Raw genomic sequence first — 17,065 nt, forward strand, 5'->3', positions numbered from 1 at the left:
CCCGGAGGGGTGCGGGCGGAGATGGAGACGTGGGGGGAGCTCGTGCCCTGAGGCCGGAGGCCGGGGCTCGGCAGAGCGCGAGGGCAAACGGGGCGCGCACTGAGGTGCATGTGTTGCAGTGTGCGCAGTGAGGGCCGGCGGGGCAGAGAGGGTGCACGCAGCGTGTACATGCGGGGTCAGCGAGCGTGCGTGCGGGAGTCGGTGGGTGTGCACGGCTGTTTCTGTGGGTGTGCACGCAGGGTGAATGGTGCCCGCCGGGTTTGAAGTGTGCTCACAGTGGGAGAGAGTTGTGCATGGCTGTTTCTGGGGAGGTGCACGGGCCTCGGTAAGCGTGCTTGGCTGTTTCTGGAGGTGTGCTTGGGGCCAGGGTTTGCGCGCAGGATTCCGGGGGCGTGCACCACGACGGACTGTAAGTTCTTGGATGCCGGCCCCTGTGAGTGTGCATGAAGGGTCAGCGAGGATGCAAGCTGGAACGAAAGGCCGCGCTTGGTTTACGAGGGTGCCCCAGGGTGCGGGGCGTGCCCGCCCAATCTGGACTGCTACGCGTGTGCGGGTGCGCAACCACGATGGTGCCAGCGGCGCCCTCCTGACCCGAGCTTTGCTCCCCTGACAGCTCGCCCCGGGAGCGGGTGCCGCGGGCCGAGATGCTCCTCCGGGACCTGGCGCTGCGCCGTGGCTACTGCTGGCCCTCACTGCTGCTGCACTGCGCGCTCCACCCGCTCTGGGGCTTCGTGCAGGTGAGCGGTGGCGCGGGCTGCGCGCGCCCGAGGACCTCCTGGTCAGGACCGGGTAGGGGGTGGTTGTCACTTCACTCCCACGACCCTGGCTTCCTGCAGTCGCCCCTCTGATTGGTCCTGGGAAGAGTTTAGGAAAAGAAAGGATGCATACTCTCGCCCTGAAAAGATAAGAAACTCCTGAAGGAGGCTTCGGTCCTGGCCTGCTGAGGCCTGCAGGACAGCGCCTTGGAACAGAAAGGGCTGAGGGAATGCCTTCTTGTTGATAATATTCTATTGCAGACATGCAGACAAAGAAACCTTAGAGCTTTTACAAACTTAAAAAGAAAAATGATACCAAGAATATACCTTCTGTATTTCCCATCAGAGCCGCTAGTAAGCTTCATATTAGCCTTCTTAAACGGGACTTCAACACAGAAGGGGCTGTTTCTTGAGGGTAGTCGAGTTGAGGATGTGGACAGATTTTGCGAGGTGGCCACTGGTCGGGGAATGTAAGAAGGAGCTGTCCATCTACAAGGACTGCCTGAGGATGGAATCTTCACCCTGGGCCCCCTAGTCCCCAGGGCAGAGACCAGGTAGCCACCAACTCGAGTGACCTGTGTTAGGGTCAGAGAGATGGTAAGATGGGATGGTCCCTAGTCCCTCCCAGAATGCACACAGTCAGCAGTACAGTGGAATGGTGAAGAGGTGGACTTTGGTGTCAGCTCTGAATTTTGAGCCCAGCTCTGCCCCTTACCAGCTGGGGGACTTTAGACAGTGTGCTTAACCTCTCTGGGCTCTGGTTTCTTCTTCCTCGCTGTGCTATTATAAGTACTTGATGAGATAAAGGTTACTTAGCGCAGCTCCTGAACCATAATAAACACTACATGGTAGCTGTTGCTGCCCTTATTGATGTCAGTAATAGTAACGACACTCATCTATCTGGCTAGCCAGGTATTCTGTTGATTGCTACGTAGTCTGATCAACAATTTTGAATTGTTTTGATCAGCATTTTTACCATTTCAGTCATGGAAATACCCACTCTGGGGTATTTGCAGCTTCATGTCCTTCTGTTGGCATTTTGGGGCTTGGGGACTATTCAGATAGTTGCCCTGAGTAAGAGGTGACAGTCCAGAGAAGATGGGATTGAGCAACACTGCTTGCCAGGCTGCCAAGGTTCATGAGCTGTCCCAAGTGACGGGGTGTTGCTGGGAACCAGGGTGGTCAGTCCTGCTTGTATGGAAGCCCTGGTGACCCCTGGAGAGAACCAGGGGCTCTAATGCTGGAACCAGCCAGCTGCGGGGAGAGCTCGAGTGGGGGAGGGGCATACCCCCCTCCTGCAGCGCCAGGCCCATCTTGTGCTCTCTTCCCTGGCTTGCTTCTGTGTCACTCACAATTGTTTTCCTTTCGGAATTGACAGCTTTGTTTAATGTGTGAAACGGCAGTTATTAAACTCAGCTGTGCCTCCGCGGGATTCAGACTTTTGTCACTTCGAAACACTTGGGTGGTTTGGGACCAGTTTCTCTTGTTCAACTTTTAGCTGAACCTCAGGTGTTAAGCTCACTTCCCTTTTGTATTCATTTGTTTACAATTTTCCCTCTTCTGGGAGACTTTTTCAGGTAGTACGGAGAGCAACATGATGATGTTGTTAATCTCCAAGGACTGGAATTTTCTGCAGGAACTAGCAGGATAGAAACAGCAGATCCACCACCTCCCTACCCACTCCCACCACCAAAAGAAAGGATTTTGTAAAGTAGCTTCGTGTTTTAGTAGTGTTCTTCAGCCAGGCAGTACTCGCACAAGCAAATGTGTGTGTGAGTTTGTGTGTGTGTGTATTTCAGATGCCCTTACTCAATACAAATCAAATTTTGTGAAAATCAATTAGAAAAGAAATCCTCCAGGCAAGTAGAATGGGTAAAATCTTGGCTGGAGGCATTGGAAAGATTCATCTACAAATGACAAGGACTGAGAAGTCAAGGGAAAAGGGGCTTTGGAAGGAATGGATTTGGTTTTTGAGCAAAAGAGCTGAAACCAGGAGAAGAGAGGGGAGAAGAGGAAAAATCGAAGTGCACAAAGCCATGTGTTTCCCTTTAAGTGGAGAGAGTATCATTTGTCACGTCTATAGGAGTTTCTTGAATATAAAGAAATCTATCTGTGCTTTCATGAGCTTTTTGCCAGAAAAATCCCTCTAAGTTGTAAACATCTGGAAGGGTGAGACCAGCACGATAATTGGTGAAGCAAGAGGTCTGTGGTCCCTCAAAGCACCAGGTTCCAACCTTGAGATCAGCCCGGAGCCTCCGGCTGCTGCCTGGATGATAAGAAACTTAATCATTACAGTCAGATGACATGAAATAGCCACAAGATTGGTGGGGGCACTCTTCAGGCTCTTCCCTTTTTTCCTTCATGTGTCTGGAATTGAGATTTTGAGCTTTTGTGATTTAGGGTTCTTCTAAGTTCACTTCCAGATGAGTCCTTTTTTTTTTTTTTTTTTTTGCAAGTGAAGAGGATGACAGGCGGGCGAATTTATTAGGTGTGACAGGAGTGTGTCTCATCAAGTTACTCTGGCGCTGTAACAGTATCGAGTTACTGTCTCGATAAAAGATGCCAGAAGCCATCATCTTTGTGGGCGCCCCCCTAAACCAATTGTCATGGAGACAGGCTCTGATCCGGGCCTGTGGGTCTCTGTGTGCCAATGAGGAGCCATCCCAGACCCAAGCGATGCCGACCCCCCGCCCCTGTGGTCAGTCATTACAGCTTCACTTATTTAGTCAGCTGCAATTATTGAGCACCTACTGTTTGCCAGGGCCCCCCGTGTTAAGTGCAAGGGATCTAGGGGTCCCCACCTTCATGGCATTGACAGTCTAGCACTGGAGAGATTGTTAGACAAGTCATAATAGGCAGGAGTGCTCAACAGGAGCAAATAGCTCAGAAACAGGAGCTTGTGGAAGATTCAGAGAAACCTCGCAGATGCAGTGCTTCAGCTGAGACATGAACAAGGAGAAATCAGGAGTCAGGATGCAAGCGTGAGTGAAGTGTCCAGGCGGTGGAGGGAACAGCCCCGAGGTGGGAGGAGAGCGCAGGGCATTGGAAGAACGCAGGTGAGGCCTCCGTTGTAAGCCACTAACATCGTGTCTTACAGTTTGGACTTGATCCTGAGGGCTCTAGGGGCCGTGGAAAGTTTTAAGAAAGAGACGACACAATCTTCAGATTGGCATTTTAGAAATCTCAGTCCAGCTCCAGCACAAAGTTGGGATTCAGGGAGGGGGCGAGGCAAGGGGCACAGGGGCTGGTGAGAGTAGGGTTGCCAGATTTAGCAAATAAAAATACAGGCGGTTCAGTTAAATTTGCAGATGAACAATGGATCGTTCTTGAGCGTTAAGTATATCCCATACAATATTTGGGACATATTTATACTTAAAAAGTGTTGTTGTTGCTCTAAAACTTTACAGGGTGTCCTGTATTTTATCTGGCAACGCTAGGAGAGAGGCAGGTCTACCCAGTGGAGATGTGATGGTGTCCTGGCTTAGGGCTGTAGCACTGGGAGTGAGGAGAGGTGAATGGATTCAAGGACAATTTAGGAGGCCTGGGCCAGAGAGCTACACTGGTTGGCCAGAAGTGGGAACCGGCTGCCACAGCACCGTGTCCCCCAGACCACGCCGCCAGGGACCAAATCCAGGTGACTGCAGGACCTCTCTGTGCCTCAGGATTCTGGCCCCAGGAGAACGCTGCAGAGCAGGGACAGGAAGGCAGGAGATGGCAAAACTGGAATAAAACGTGGTCACAGGAAGTCACGACACCGGCTTTAGGCGGGTCATTGACCTCTCTGGGCCTCTGCTTCTTGGTTAAGTCTAGCTAAGAGCAAGTGACTTCAGGGGCAAGTTTCTTCTCCTTGTAAGACTCCCCAGGATGTGAACCCACCAAGCCAGGCATTGAGACAAGCTCGTGGTACTGAGGTTTCCTCTCTGCTGGTCTAAACACAACACTGCCGACCCGCAGAATCCCAAAGTGGACCTGGAGCTGGGGACGGGGTAGATTGCACGTTTCTCCACTGCTGGGCAGACAATCCCCGGCACACGTTTTTACTCAGCACCAACGGAACGCCGGGCCCTATGCAACTCTGGTAAATCACTTAGCTTTTGCCAAGCCTGTCATCCCAGCCAGTAAGTGTGGATGATAAGAGCTACCTCTCTTGATTATCCTCATGGTGAAGGAGAGCCTGTTTCCCATGACTGACACACAGTAGGGCTCAGGAAGTCACACTTGGTCAGGATTGATAAAGCACAGACTCACCTACCTTTCTGCTCCAAGATGCTCACAGCTTAGTGTGGGAGGACATTAACAGTGGGAAAAGTGCCCCAAAGGGGAGGGTTTACGAGGTGGAGAGGCCTCACTGGGCAGCTGGGTCTAATGTGGGGGAGCATGGGGTTCAGGACAGCTTGCCTGGGAAAGCCACGTAAGAGCTGAGTTTGAAGGATGCATAGAAGTTGGCGAGTGGATAAAGGACCTGTGTCACCAGCTGTCAGTCTAGGGAGGCTCAGCAGCCACAGGCTTGCACTGGACCAAACCGGTGAGGAGCCCAAGGGGTCCCCGCCTCGGGGAGAAGGACAGCCCACTCAGGCTCGCTAATTTTGTGATGACCTTTGGGTAAGCAGTTGTGCCCGCTAGCATTTCAGTGGGACCGTGATACGAGAGACCACAGATGTTGAACACGCAGTGTGTGCCTTCACTTCCCCCACTTCAGCCTTGAAACTTGGCCCTGGTTTCCCTGCCTGTAATTCCATCACATTAAGCACTCCTATACATATGTGCCCTTACAGCCTCTCACGAAAATAGGTCATTGTGTTGGGCCAGGTTAAAGAAACGTGCTGCCCTTGAACGCTCTTCCATAAATTGCACCTTGGAGAGTGGGAAAGTAATTGCTTTGGCAATGGCATTGCTTGAAGTTTGCACACTTGGTAGGGTTCAGTGGAGAAGCAATCTCAGAGGCCAGCCGTTGGGAGAAGGGAGATTTTGAGCAACCGCCATGGTCTTAGAAGGTCAGAATCCAGATGGTGATGGGAGGGCTGACAACTCCGCTGGGGGAGAAGCCAGTGGATTTGCCATGACGTCTAAGGAGTTAATCCTCTCCGTAAAATAACAGAAAAGGCTCACGGTCTGAGGATATGCTCTTCCTGGCGGGAGGTAAGATTGCCTTCCAGAGTTTGAAATGCAGTCAGTGGTCCTTTAAAAACACTGAAAGGTGGTGAGCAGGAGCTTCGTGGCCTCGTCAATATTAAGTCAGGGCTGTAAATCAGTCCACCGCCTGCTGCCATTCCGGTAGCCATTACCCATCCTGTTCACATCTGCCAAGGGGCAAGGGATCAGCCGAGCCCTGCGGGCCTGGAACACGTGCAGCCAAGGGTCTGCACTGGCCTCCAAAGGCAGGCCTTCCGTGGCTGGTGGCAGGGAAACTGGGGTTCTGGGTTTCTACTCAGCGGAGATGATAGCCAGAGAAATGAACTGTGGGCATCACTGAAGTAGGGGGTGACCACCAACTCTTCCTTCATGTCTTTAAATCCGCTGTTCTCTGGACAGGCAGAAAATGCCAGGTTCCAAGATTTATGGCACTCTGCCATAGAGAGGGATGCTGGCAGTTGGTCTAAACCAGCCATTCTCTCACTGGCTACAGAGAAGTTTAACCTGGGATGCTTCAACAAAATACGCATGCACAGCTCCACCTGTAGAAATTCTGACAACTGGCATGGGAAAAGCTCGAGCATGAGTATTTTTTAAAGCTGCCTGGAGATTCTGATGTGCAAGAAAGGCTGGGAACCGCTGGGTGAACACAACCCACTTTTGCTCCCCTTTTTAGTTTACAGATGGGGAGAGTGGGACTGGTGTTGAAAGAACAGCAGCCCAGGAATCAAGAGATGTGGATTCTGGTGAATTCCAGGCATTTCCTTAGGTGTTATGATGGCGAGAGAAAAAAATAAAAGGCCTGACCCCTGACCCATAGACCTTAGAGTCCAGTGGTAAATACGCGGCTGAGCTAGGTAAACACCCCAACGTGGATTTCTGCCACACAGAGTGAAATCCGGTGCCAGGAGAACCTGTAAAATGGAGATCTGACCTGGTGGCGGGGGGGGGGGGGTCAGAGACGCTTCCCTGAGGAGGTGATAGCCAAGCTGAGTAATGGGTAAAGCAGAGGGAAAGGTGTCAGAGAAGATTCCAGGCCACTGGAGCAGCGTGCTCAAAGGGAGGGAGCATGACCAGGGGCCAGGCACCGGAAGGAGGGCTTTCAGAGCAGAGCCGAAGGCCAGAGCAGGAGGGGAGGGGGGCCCTCCCTTGCAGGGCCCTGCAGCCCTGTGATTCCCCTGAGCTATGGGTGAGCATCCGGGCACGGCGGGGCGGGGGGTGCAGGCAGTGTGGTCAGGTGTGTTTCCCACAAGGCCACTCTGGTGGCTCGTGGATCACACTGGGGTGGTTGTTCTGCTCCCTTCGTCACGTGCGCCACCAGAGCAGAGGTCTGGCCAGGTAAGGTTCCTCCCCCAAGGTGGGGGAACCTTGGCCCAGAGTGGACACAGAGAGGCCATCAGGAACTGTGGCCAGAGAGGAGGCGAGGGCTTGGTCCTGCACCGTAGCTGGGCAGATGGGAGAAGCGGTTAGGTCAGGTTACGCAGAAGGTAAAATCAGTGTCCTGTCACCATCTGGGTGTGAGAACCTCAGGCGGCCACTTCTCCTGCCTGGGCCTCAGTTTCCTCATTTGCACGATGAGGAGATTCTAGAAGCTTCTCATGAATGCCCAAGCCAACTGCCCCGATCCCACAGAGCTGGACATACAACCTAGGTCTCCATCTCTGCCAGGCCAGCCCCGCGTAACACTGTTCCCTGCGAGCCAGCCCAGCTTCTGGCTCTTCCTCCTGCCTAGGTCTGGGGAGGGGTGCGTGGGCTGGGGTGGTCCCGTTTGGGCTCCCAGATGCCGCATTGGCTTCTCTCGGGCGCCCGTGCCCATTCCTGCAGGTGACACACGGGGAGCCCCGGAAGTCCTGCTCCAAGGTGACGGACAGCTGCCAACACATCTGCCAGTGCCGGCCCCCGCCCCCGCTGCCCCCGCCCCCGCCGCCCCCGCCGCCTCCCCGACTCCTCTCCGCCCCAGGTAAGTAAAGGCTCAGCTCTGGTTCCGGTTTCTCTTCGCGTTTTCCGGGGCCCAGGAAGGACCCGGGAAGCAGGTTCCCGGGAAGCCAGGAAGCAGAGGGCAGCCTTGTTTCCTTTGTAATTTTCCACTGGCCGAGCAGGAGGGAAGCCAAGACCCAACTTTTCCCTGCAGTCTGCAAAACGTCTTTCCCACAGAATGTTCCTGTGAGATGCAGAAGGATGTTTCTCCATGGGTTAATCAGATAAAAGTCCATCTCCATTTGATGAGTGGCTCTGCCTGGATTGTTCCGAAGGCCAGACCTTGAAGGGGGGCAGCTATGGGCACTGGTCTGAAATACCCCTCCCGTGAGCATGGCTTCATTTTTTGATTTTAATTCATGTGTAAAGGAGCAATTAGGATAGAACCGAGGTGGAGGCTCTGAGAGCAAAGTTACTCGGGTGCCATTCAGCTATTTGCAGCGAGTTCTGCTACACACACACACACACACACACACACACACCCGCGCATCCCCTCCCCCACCCCGGTCACTTGTTTGCCTTGATTTCATCTCTGAACAATTTGATTGCAAACAAAGGAGGGTTTCTTTAGCCAGAAACGGCTTCAGTCCTGACCCGTAGGGGTTAAGTTCCCTGCTTACAAGTGCCAGTTGATAAGGTCTCTAACAAGAGACTCTGTATTTTGGTTTGATCACTCAAGTTGCGGCCTACAGAATGCCCAAGCTCATGTGTGGATCCACCTCATTAAACACATCTCCGTTGAGTTATTTGGGGCATATTTTAAATAACTTTGACGAGGCTTATTCTCTGGTAAGCCGTGTTTCCAAGCTTGCGGTGTGCAGGCAGGGATGCGGTGTTCTGGTGGAATCTTTTGCAGTTCACATGTGTTTCTGCACTTTGTCTGCTAGGCCCCCACCTGTCTCCATTCTTCCCTGACACCCGTGGCTCAGTGCTTCTCAAAGTGTGGCCCTCAGCATCGCCTGAGGCATTCGTTTTAAAGTGCAGCTGCACAGGGCCACTTCCACCCACTAAGTCAGAGCCTTTGGGGTGGGACTTAGGAAGTGGCATCCTAACAAGTTCTGAGATGATTCAAGTGCAAGTTAAAGTCAAGAACCTCAACCTACCAGGCCCTGTGCTCCAGGCCTCTGCAGGATCCTGCCATTCCAAGATGCTCACCCTCCTGCTCTCTCCTGAAGGAATCCCTGGGCTGTACTGTAGGGCCCCGGCTCAGGCCCCTGGCCCCTCACTCCCATCCCTTCCATGAAATTCCTTCTCCCTCCGCTATTCCAGCTCCAGGCCTGTGCTGCCTCCAGGTGTGTTTGTGCCTGATAGATCCACATCCCCCAGTTAGAGTCTGTTCAGTTCATCTTGTGCGAACCGAGCATCTGTGCCAGACACAGACCTGAAAGACCATTCTGGTCTCTGGGATCTCTCGGCCTCAAGGAAGGCCTTCTGTCAGCAACCCACAAAAAGTGACCTGAGAGAACACAGAAATCGTTCTCCAGGTGCTCTGGAAATCCTTGAGTAGCTGCGCCGAACTACAGCCACAGTAAACAGTAACACTGACTTGGGTCTTCATAATAAGTGGAATTGTTCTAGGTCACTGAAGGGATGGTGGGGAAAGGGCACCCAGGCAGAAGGAACACCGAGGGTAAAGGCTTGGAGGTGTGACTCTGTGGGACTTCTCATGGGAGGTCCAAGCCCCTCAGACTGTGAAGGGCCTTGTGTGCCTGGCCGAGTAGATCACATTTCATCCTGTGCATCGCTGTTTGCCAAACATTCGTCTATGCAAATACCTCCTGTTGTTTGCCTTATTTTTTTTTTCTTTAAACAGACTCACTTTTGTGTTGATACAAATTAATCTCCAAAGAAAACGTTAATAATTACCATCAGTGAAAAACCAGAATCACTTGTGTAAGTAGAAGGTGACCATAAAAACAAATGCAAACAAACCAGCGTTTTAAAGTTCTAGCCTGTCGTGAAAGGTTCTGAGCTCGAGGCCTTCTTTCTTTCTGCTAAAAAGGGAGCGCAGCAGGTGGTAGACGGGTGGCTGAGCTGTAGTAGCCCCGTGTGGAGATATTTCTCAAGAAAGAAATCAGAAGGTTTGTGAGAGCATCAAAAGGGGCCTGAGTTTCTTGTTCTATGTTTCTGTGTGTCTGAGCACCAGGTCCACGTGTCATCCAATACCAGCTCACTTGCCCGCAGGGACACGCGCCCCATCCTTTAGGAAACCTACTCTGGGCAGCGATGAGCCCACGAAGGTATTAAGCAAAGAAGTGACACGATCCCACACCGTCCGCTTCAGAGTCACCTTTCCTGACCATGTGGAGGGTGGATTGGGGTGAGCTACCCGACTGGGGTAAAGAGGGGACCACTGAGGTACTTCAGGCCCCAGACCAGCCACGACGGCCTGAAGCCAGGTGGGGGGCTGTGGAGAAGGGGAGGCGGGTGGCGGTGCCAGGTGTGAGGGGAAGAGGCCTGCTGTGAGCTTGAGGCCTGAGGGCACTTCCGGGTTAGAGGACGACAGGTGTAGTTTGATTCTATGGTAGGACTTTTTCAGTTACAAGTAGCAGAAACCCATCTTGAAGTGGCTTAAGCGATGCAAAAACTAGAGAGAGCTGTTCGTTTTTTGGCTCATGTATTGGAATATTCCAGCAGCAGGTCTTCTGTGATGATGGTACTGGGTTTCTGTCTCCATCTCTCTCTTCTGATTTCTCCCGGGTCACCTTTTCTCTCAGGCAGGCCCAGTCTCTGTGGCTCCAGGCTCCAGGATTCCATCAGCCTCACAGTTAGTAATCTCCCTACAAGGAGAGCTTCTCTTTCTCAAACATTCGACTAAAGACCCGAGGCTGACTTTCACTAGACCAGCTTGAGTCACATGTCCATCCTTGAACCAATCATGGTGGCCTACGAGATGGAATGTGCTGATTGGTCAGGCCTGGGCCATGTGACCACTGTTGACAGTTGAGGTTTATGGATAGAGGTTAAGAGGGTGGTGGCTTCTGAAAGGAAAATCCAGGTAGAGGGGTTGTAACCCAAGGATGAGGACGTGGACCCTGGGCAGGAGGACAGCGGATGTACCCCACAGCCATGGGGTTCCTGGCAGATTAGACCAGTGGCAGAGAATGTATTTTGTGTGCTGTCTTGGTCCTCACTGAGCTCAGCCCAAAACCCCGCACCCCGCACATGAGTACTGCCCGGTAATGTCAGACAGAGCTTTGGCCACATCCACAACTTCTGCCTGTTCTTTTTTTTTTTTTTTTTTTTTTTTTTGCGGTACGCGGGCCTCTCACTGCTGTGGCCTCTCCCGTTGCGGAGCACAGGCTCCGGACGCTCAGGCTCAGCGGCCATGGCTCACGGGCCCAGCCGCTCCACAGCATGTGGGATCTTCCCGGACTGGGGCACGCACCCGTGTCCTCTGCATCGGCAGGCGGACTCTCAACCACTGCGCCACCAGGGAAGCCCCTGCCTCTTCTTTAATCCCTGAGGAATTAGCCTCTCCCAGAGGGCACGGGGCTTCAGCAGGTATGCACGGAGCTCCCCAGGTGCTGGCAGGGGCTTGGAAGTCAGCTATGAGCAAGAGAGGAGCAGCTCCTGCCCACAGGGAGCTCACGGTGCGGTGGTCCATAATCTGCAGAGGGTGTGTCTAGGAGTGTCCTTTCCTGCCATCTTTCTGGATACACTGGCTCCAGGCACATGCCAGCCTTTGCTCCTTTGGTCATCAGATGTGCCTGCATCCCTGTCACTCACTAGGGCTTCTGATTTACCTGGTGAACGTTTGCCGAGTGTCTGCTCTGCATCCAGCCCTGTGTTGGGTGCACTGGAGGCCCACAGAGAGTTGTTCTCAATGGCGGGGCCCGGGTAATGAAAAGACTGAGAACACGGCATGAGCCTGAGTCTGAGAACACGGCATGAGCCTGGGTCGGTGGGCTAGCCCTGCCACTTCCTCTGCATGATTATAAGAGGACATTATAATGTTTTATAAGAGGACTGGTAAACTTTATTTTTTTAACTTTTATACTGGACTAGAGTTGATTTACAATGTTGTGTTAGTTTCAGGTGTACAGCAAAGTGAATGAGTTATACATATACATATATCTCTTCTTTTTCAGATTCTTTTCCCATATATGTTATTATAGAATATTGAGTAGAGTTCCCTGTGCTCTATAGTAGGTCCTTGTTGATTAGCTATCTTATATATAGTCGTGTGTATATGTTAATCCCAACCTCCTAATTTATCCTTCCCCCCAGCCTTTCCCCTTTGGTAACCAGAAGTTTGTTTTCTATGTCTATGAGCCTATTTCCAGTTTGTAAATAAGTTCATTTACATCATTTTTTTAGATTCCACATATAAGTGATATCATGTGATATTTGTCTTTCTCTGTCTGACTTACTTCACTTAGTATGATAATCTCCAGGTCCACCCATGTTGCTGCACATGGTATTATTTCATTCTTTTTTATGGCCAAGTAATATTCCATTGTATATGTGTACCACATCTTCTTTATCCATTCATCTGTTGATGGACATTTAGGTTGCTGCCGTGTCTTGGCTATTGTACATAGTGCTGCAGTGAACATTGGGGTGCATGTATCTTTTCAAATTATGGTTTTCTTCAGATATACACCCAGGAGTGGGATTGCAGGATCATATGGTAAGTCTATTTTTAGTTTTTAAAGGAATCTCCATACTTCTCCATAGTGGCTGTACCAACTTACATTCCCACCAACAGTGTAGAAGGGTTGAAATAGGGCTGGTAAACTTAAGCCTGAGTTTTAGGTGTGAGGTTTTCACCCACTAGTGGGGTTGACTGGAGGATTCATGTAAGTGGCAAGCACTTTTGAAAACTGGACGGGTATCCATTGCTGCTAACCATTGTGTGAAAATCATTCTGATAAAGGGCGGCCTCTGAGTGTTAGACTTAGGGAAAAAAGAGGTGCTTTGGGGGAAAGATATTTAATTCCAAAAAGGGCAGGAAGGGAGGACCAGGACAACGTGAGAGAATTTCCAAGTAGACCTTGGATAGGCAGGAGCACAGGGTGGCTGGACAGTCCATGGAGAGGCTGAATCAAAGGCCCGGAGTTCGGAGCCCGAGGATCAGGCAGGAGGCGCCCTGCTGCAGGAATGTCCTGCAGGGGTGTGGACTTCGGTACATGTGTCAGGGGTAGAGGGAGAAAGAGGACACAGGGAAACCTCTGTACCTGCTCACACAGACCTATAAAGTCGCCTGTAAAAGGAAGAGCCAGAAACATTTGCCAGAATTGTTGGGCATCCTCCCTGTGGCCAGGCAGGCCTCCCTCTTCATCCAAACAGCACCTGCTGCTGCCCTGATGCTCCGGGCTACCAACGTATCCCGGGTTGGCCGGGACTCTCCTGGTTTTAGCCCTGAAAGCCCTGCCTCCCGGGAAACCCTGTAGTCCTGGGCAAACTGGGATGGTGGGTCACCTACTGCTGGGCCACCCTTCTGGCGGTGGCAACATGGTTTTTCCATTTATTTCTTAGGTTTTATTTTGTTTTACTGTGAAACTTTCAAGAGCACTGTCCCCTCACCCCCCGCCTCCAGCTCCATTCTAGAACGTGTTGATCATGGGGGCAGCTCAGCCCCACATTTGTCTGTGGGTCCCCAGCTCGGCTGCCCCTCCCAGCCGCCCTGGGACGTCCGTTGAGACAGTCTTGCCCTGAGCCCTACTTGCCACCGAGAAGGAACTTGGAAAGGGTTCTTGTGATGTGGAAGGTTCTTGACCAGCATCTCCAGTTTCTGCCCTTTGTTTCCCAAGCTCCACCCACACCCTTCACACTTTAGGTGGCGACTGCCTAAGTCAGCTGCACTTTGTAAACTTTTGCAAACAGTGGGAGGCACTAGACTGGGTGATTCTCAAATGCAAGCATGGTCCGAATCCCCTGGAGGACTTGTCCAAACACAGGTTGCCGAATCCCATCCCCAGAATTCCTGATTCAGTAGGTCTGGGGTGGGCCGGAGGATTTGCGTTTCTAATATATTCTCAGGGGACACTGACGTGCTGGCCGGCCAGGGCACACCCTTTGAGAACCAGTGTCCTAGAGAATGGCAATCAAGTCAAGGGACTTTGGAGTTACGTGCAGCTCTTCCACTCCTAGCTCTGCGACCCTCGGCACATCTCATCCCTCTCAGCCTCAGTTTCCTCATCTGTAAAATGGAGCTAATGATACTTAACCTCAGGAGGGATTGCAGTGAAGACTGGAAATTGTACAGCCTGTACTTGGCAGAAGCTACATGCTTAAAAGTGGTGTTACAGCACAGTGGCTCAGCCTGGCTGTCCTGCCCTCTAGATCTGGGCTCCACCCTTGTTCATGAGCTAAGTGATTTGGGCAACGTGCCCTTAACAGCTTGGGACCTCAATTTCCACATCTGTAAAGTGGGGCTAATGACAATACCCGCTGCATATGGGCTGGGCGGTTGTGAGAATTCCATGCCATGAAGTTAACACAGCGCAGAGCCTGGATCCAAGTAACATTCACTGAATGGCAGCTAATAAGTAATACCAATGATAACAGTAGTAGTAATAATAATAATAGCAGGTCAGTGACGTTCAGGTCGGGAGTTGTTTAAACGTGGTTCCGGCAACTCGCTGCTGAGAAAGGAGCATCTGGTTAGAAACTCAGGGAGGAAACGAGTGCTTTAAGGATGTGTAGATGCCCCTAGGTATTCAACAGGAAAGAAAAGGTTTACTGAGAATACCACTCCTGCCCCATTAGGGGCAGCTGTCACCAGGCTTGTGATCCCCAGGGTCAGCCCCAGAGTCCCTGGGTGAAAGTATTTCTGGAAGGCCTGGGCAGGGGTAAACCCTGACAAAGCAAAGGAATAGACGTGCTCGAGGGCCCGACCAAAAAGCCCAAGGCAGCTGCCAGGACTCAGGACTGGGCCGACTTTGTAAATGTCAGCGATGGCCCACTCGTCCCCGCGTGTGACTCAGACGCTGCGGCCGAGGAAGGAGACGTGTACCAGCCCTCAAGGAAGAGCATGTACACCCCCTCCACGAGACCTGCTTCTGAGGCTGATGGGGCCAAAAATAGCTGTGGCAGAACAGAGGCGTGAGCTTGCATTCCCCTAGTGCCTGTCTTTAAGGAGCTCAAAGCACTGAGATAGATTTGATTCTTCGCGTTCATTTTATTCTTAGAAAAACCCGAAGAAAGGTTGACTCCGCAAAGGTCACACAGCAGTGGTGGAGCTAGGAATGGGGTCACCTGGTTCCCCTCCTATGTGCCAAGGGCCACGTTTTAACAGAGAGAAGCAGATGGGACTGTGGAAGTTCTAGAATGCTTTTTTTACTCAGTCAGAACACTAGGAGGAACTGGTACTCAGCCCCCTGTACTGAGGTGGAAGCTCTGGGCTTCTCTTCTCCTTTAATCCTCACGTACTCCTTTGTAGGAGGTTGTATCAGCCCCAATTTCCCTTAGGAGCCTGGGACTCAGAGAGGGTGACTGACTTGTTCTCAGTGGCCCAGCTGGTAAGGAGGGGAAGTACTTCCAGGTCACCGGATTACTTCCTGCTGAGTCCTCTGCCTAACCCTCCTCCTCCATCTCTGAGAGTCCGCTTCAGGGGTCCCCTTTCCTTTCCTTGAATGGACCTCGCTCCTTCCTGTCTCGGAGCCTCTTGTATATACTAGTCCTCGTGTCTGCCAGGCATCCCCTCAAAGTAGTTAACCTTAACTCAGGCAGATCTCAGCTCACATATCCTCCAGGAAAACCTTCCCTGACTTCTACAGAGGTCGCTCCGTTCCCTGTTCTGGTTCTCGATGGCTATGGAGTCAGTCACGCCAAAAGTTAGTGGTTAAAAAAACAACCCAAGTGTACTGTCCTTTCCTCTCAGCAGTTATGGGGGGTGATGGGGCTCCACCAGGAGGGTCTTGCTCGGGGTCTCCATGCAATTGTAATCAGTTGGCTGGAGCTGGAGCCATCTCGAAGGCTCCCTTGCTCGTGCCTGGTGGCTGATGATGGCTCCTGGAGGGGTCCCCAGCTGGTCTTGTTCCTCCACATGGCCTGGGCTTCCTCACAGCATGGTGGCAGGGTTCCAAGCTTGAGAAGCAGGTAGAAGCTGTGCACCTTTGATGATGTAACTGAGGAAATCATGCGGCATCATTTCCGCTGCATTCTGTTCCTTGGAATCAAGTAACGAAGGCTGGTCAACTTCTAGGTTCAGGGAATTCGGTTCCACCTCATGGTGGAGGAGTGTCAGGGAATTTGTGTACATTTTAAAACCACACACATACATACACACACTCTTTGAACTTTTTCTTTTCCTTTATAGCAATCAGCCTACTCTTTAAATATCTTATTAATCATTTGACTAATGCCTGGGCCTTTTGCTAGATATAAAGAATTGCATGTGTCCGCCGTGTCCACTTACAGCCCCAGCTTGTTAGCATATGCCTGGCACATCACAGGTCCTCAGTAGCTACTAATTTGTTTCTTTTGCAAAGAGTTTTATGCTCTACTGTATGCCAGGCACTGTGCAAGGTTCTGGGCACTGTGCCAGGCACTGTGCAAGGTTCTGGGAGTGCAGTGGTGAACAGGATGGAAGGGTCCCTGTGTGGGGGACAGAAAATAAACAAACCAAAAATATCGCCAGAAAAATAGAAGATAGCGTATCCTACAAAGGTAATTAAAATCACAAGATCTGATAGGGGGTGACGGGGCGGTCACTTAGATTGTGTGGTCTGGGGACAGGAGATGACATTTCAGCTGAGACCCGATTGAAGGGAAGGTGTGGTCAAGGAAGACGTGAGGGAAGAGCGTTCTCAGCAGAGGGAACAGCAGTGCGAGCTCCTCGTGCGCTCGGGGTGTGTGAGGGGCCATTGTGGCTGCCGGCTGAGGCGAGGCCCAGAGGGAGGGCCTGGGAGGCCAGGGAAGGGGGTGGGGTTTTCTCTTAAGTGTAAGCAGAAGCTTCGAGAGGGTTTTGAGCAGGGCTGTGGTGTGGCCTCATTTATACTTTACAGAGCCCGGCTCCCGGCGAGAAGGCTGTCCCTTTGGTCCAGGTGGTGATGGGGGAGGCTGTGCGGTGGCCTGGATGGGGGGAGGGGAGAGGCGGCAGTGTCAAGGCCTGGTCTGATTTAAGAGGGTTTTGGAGTTGAGGTGATGGCTGCGGTTGTAGAGCACGAGGGCAGCAAGGATGCTGTGAGGTCCTGTGGAATGAAGAAGCGGGGGAAGCCTCAGGACGTCACTCACAAGCTCCCCGTCCTTGG

The 17,065-nt window shown here is 52.0% G+C and overlaps 1 protein-coding gene across 1 annotated transcript in view; it reads left to right on the forward strand.

The window, feature by feature from the left end:
- Positions 1-644: 644 nt before the first annotated feature.
- PRIMA1 (proline rich membrane anchor 1) overlaps positions 645-17,065 on the forward strand; it is a 59,351-nt gene continuing 42,930 nt past the window's right edge. The window contains exons 1-2 of the mRNA XM_060097922.1: positions 645-737; positions 7,713-7,848. Coding sequence (XP_059953905.1) covers positions 645-737; positions 7,713-7,848 — 229 coding nt within the window. The remainder of the gene's footprint in view (positions 738-7,712; positions 7,849-17,065) is intronic.

Source organism: Mesoplodon densirostris, chromosome 4 (genome assembly GCF_025265405.1).
Source record: "Mesoplodon densirostris isolate mMesDen1 chromosome 4, mMesDen1 primary haplotype, whole genome shotgun sequence".
In the NCBI taxonomy this organism is placed as follows: Eukaryota; Metazoa; Chordata; class Mammalia; order Artiodactyla; family Ziphiidae; genus Mesoplodon; species Mesoplodon densirostris.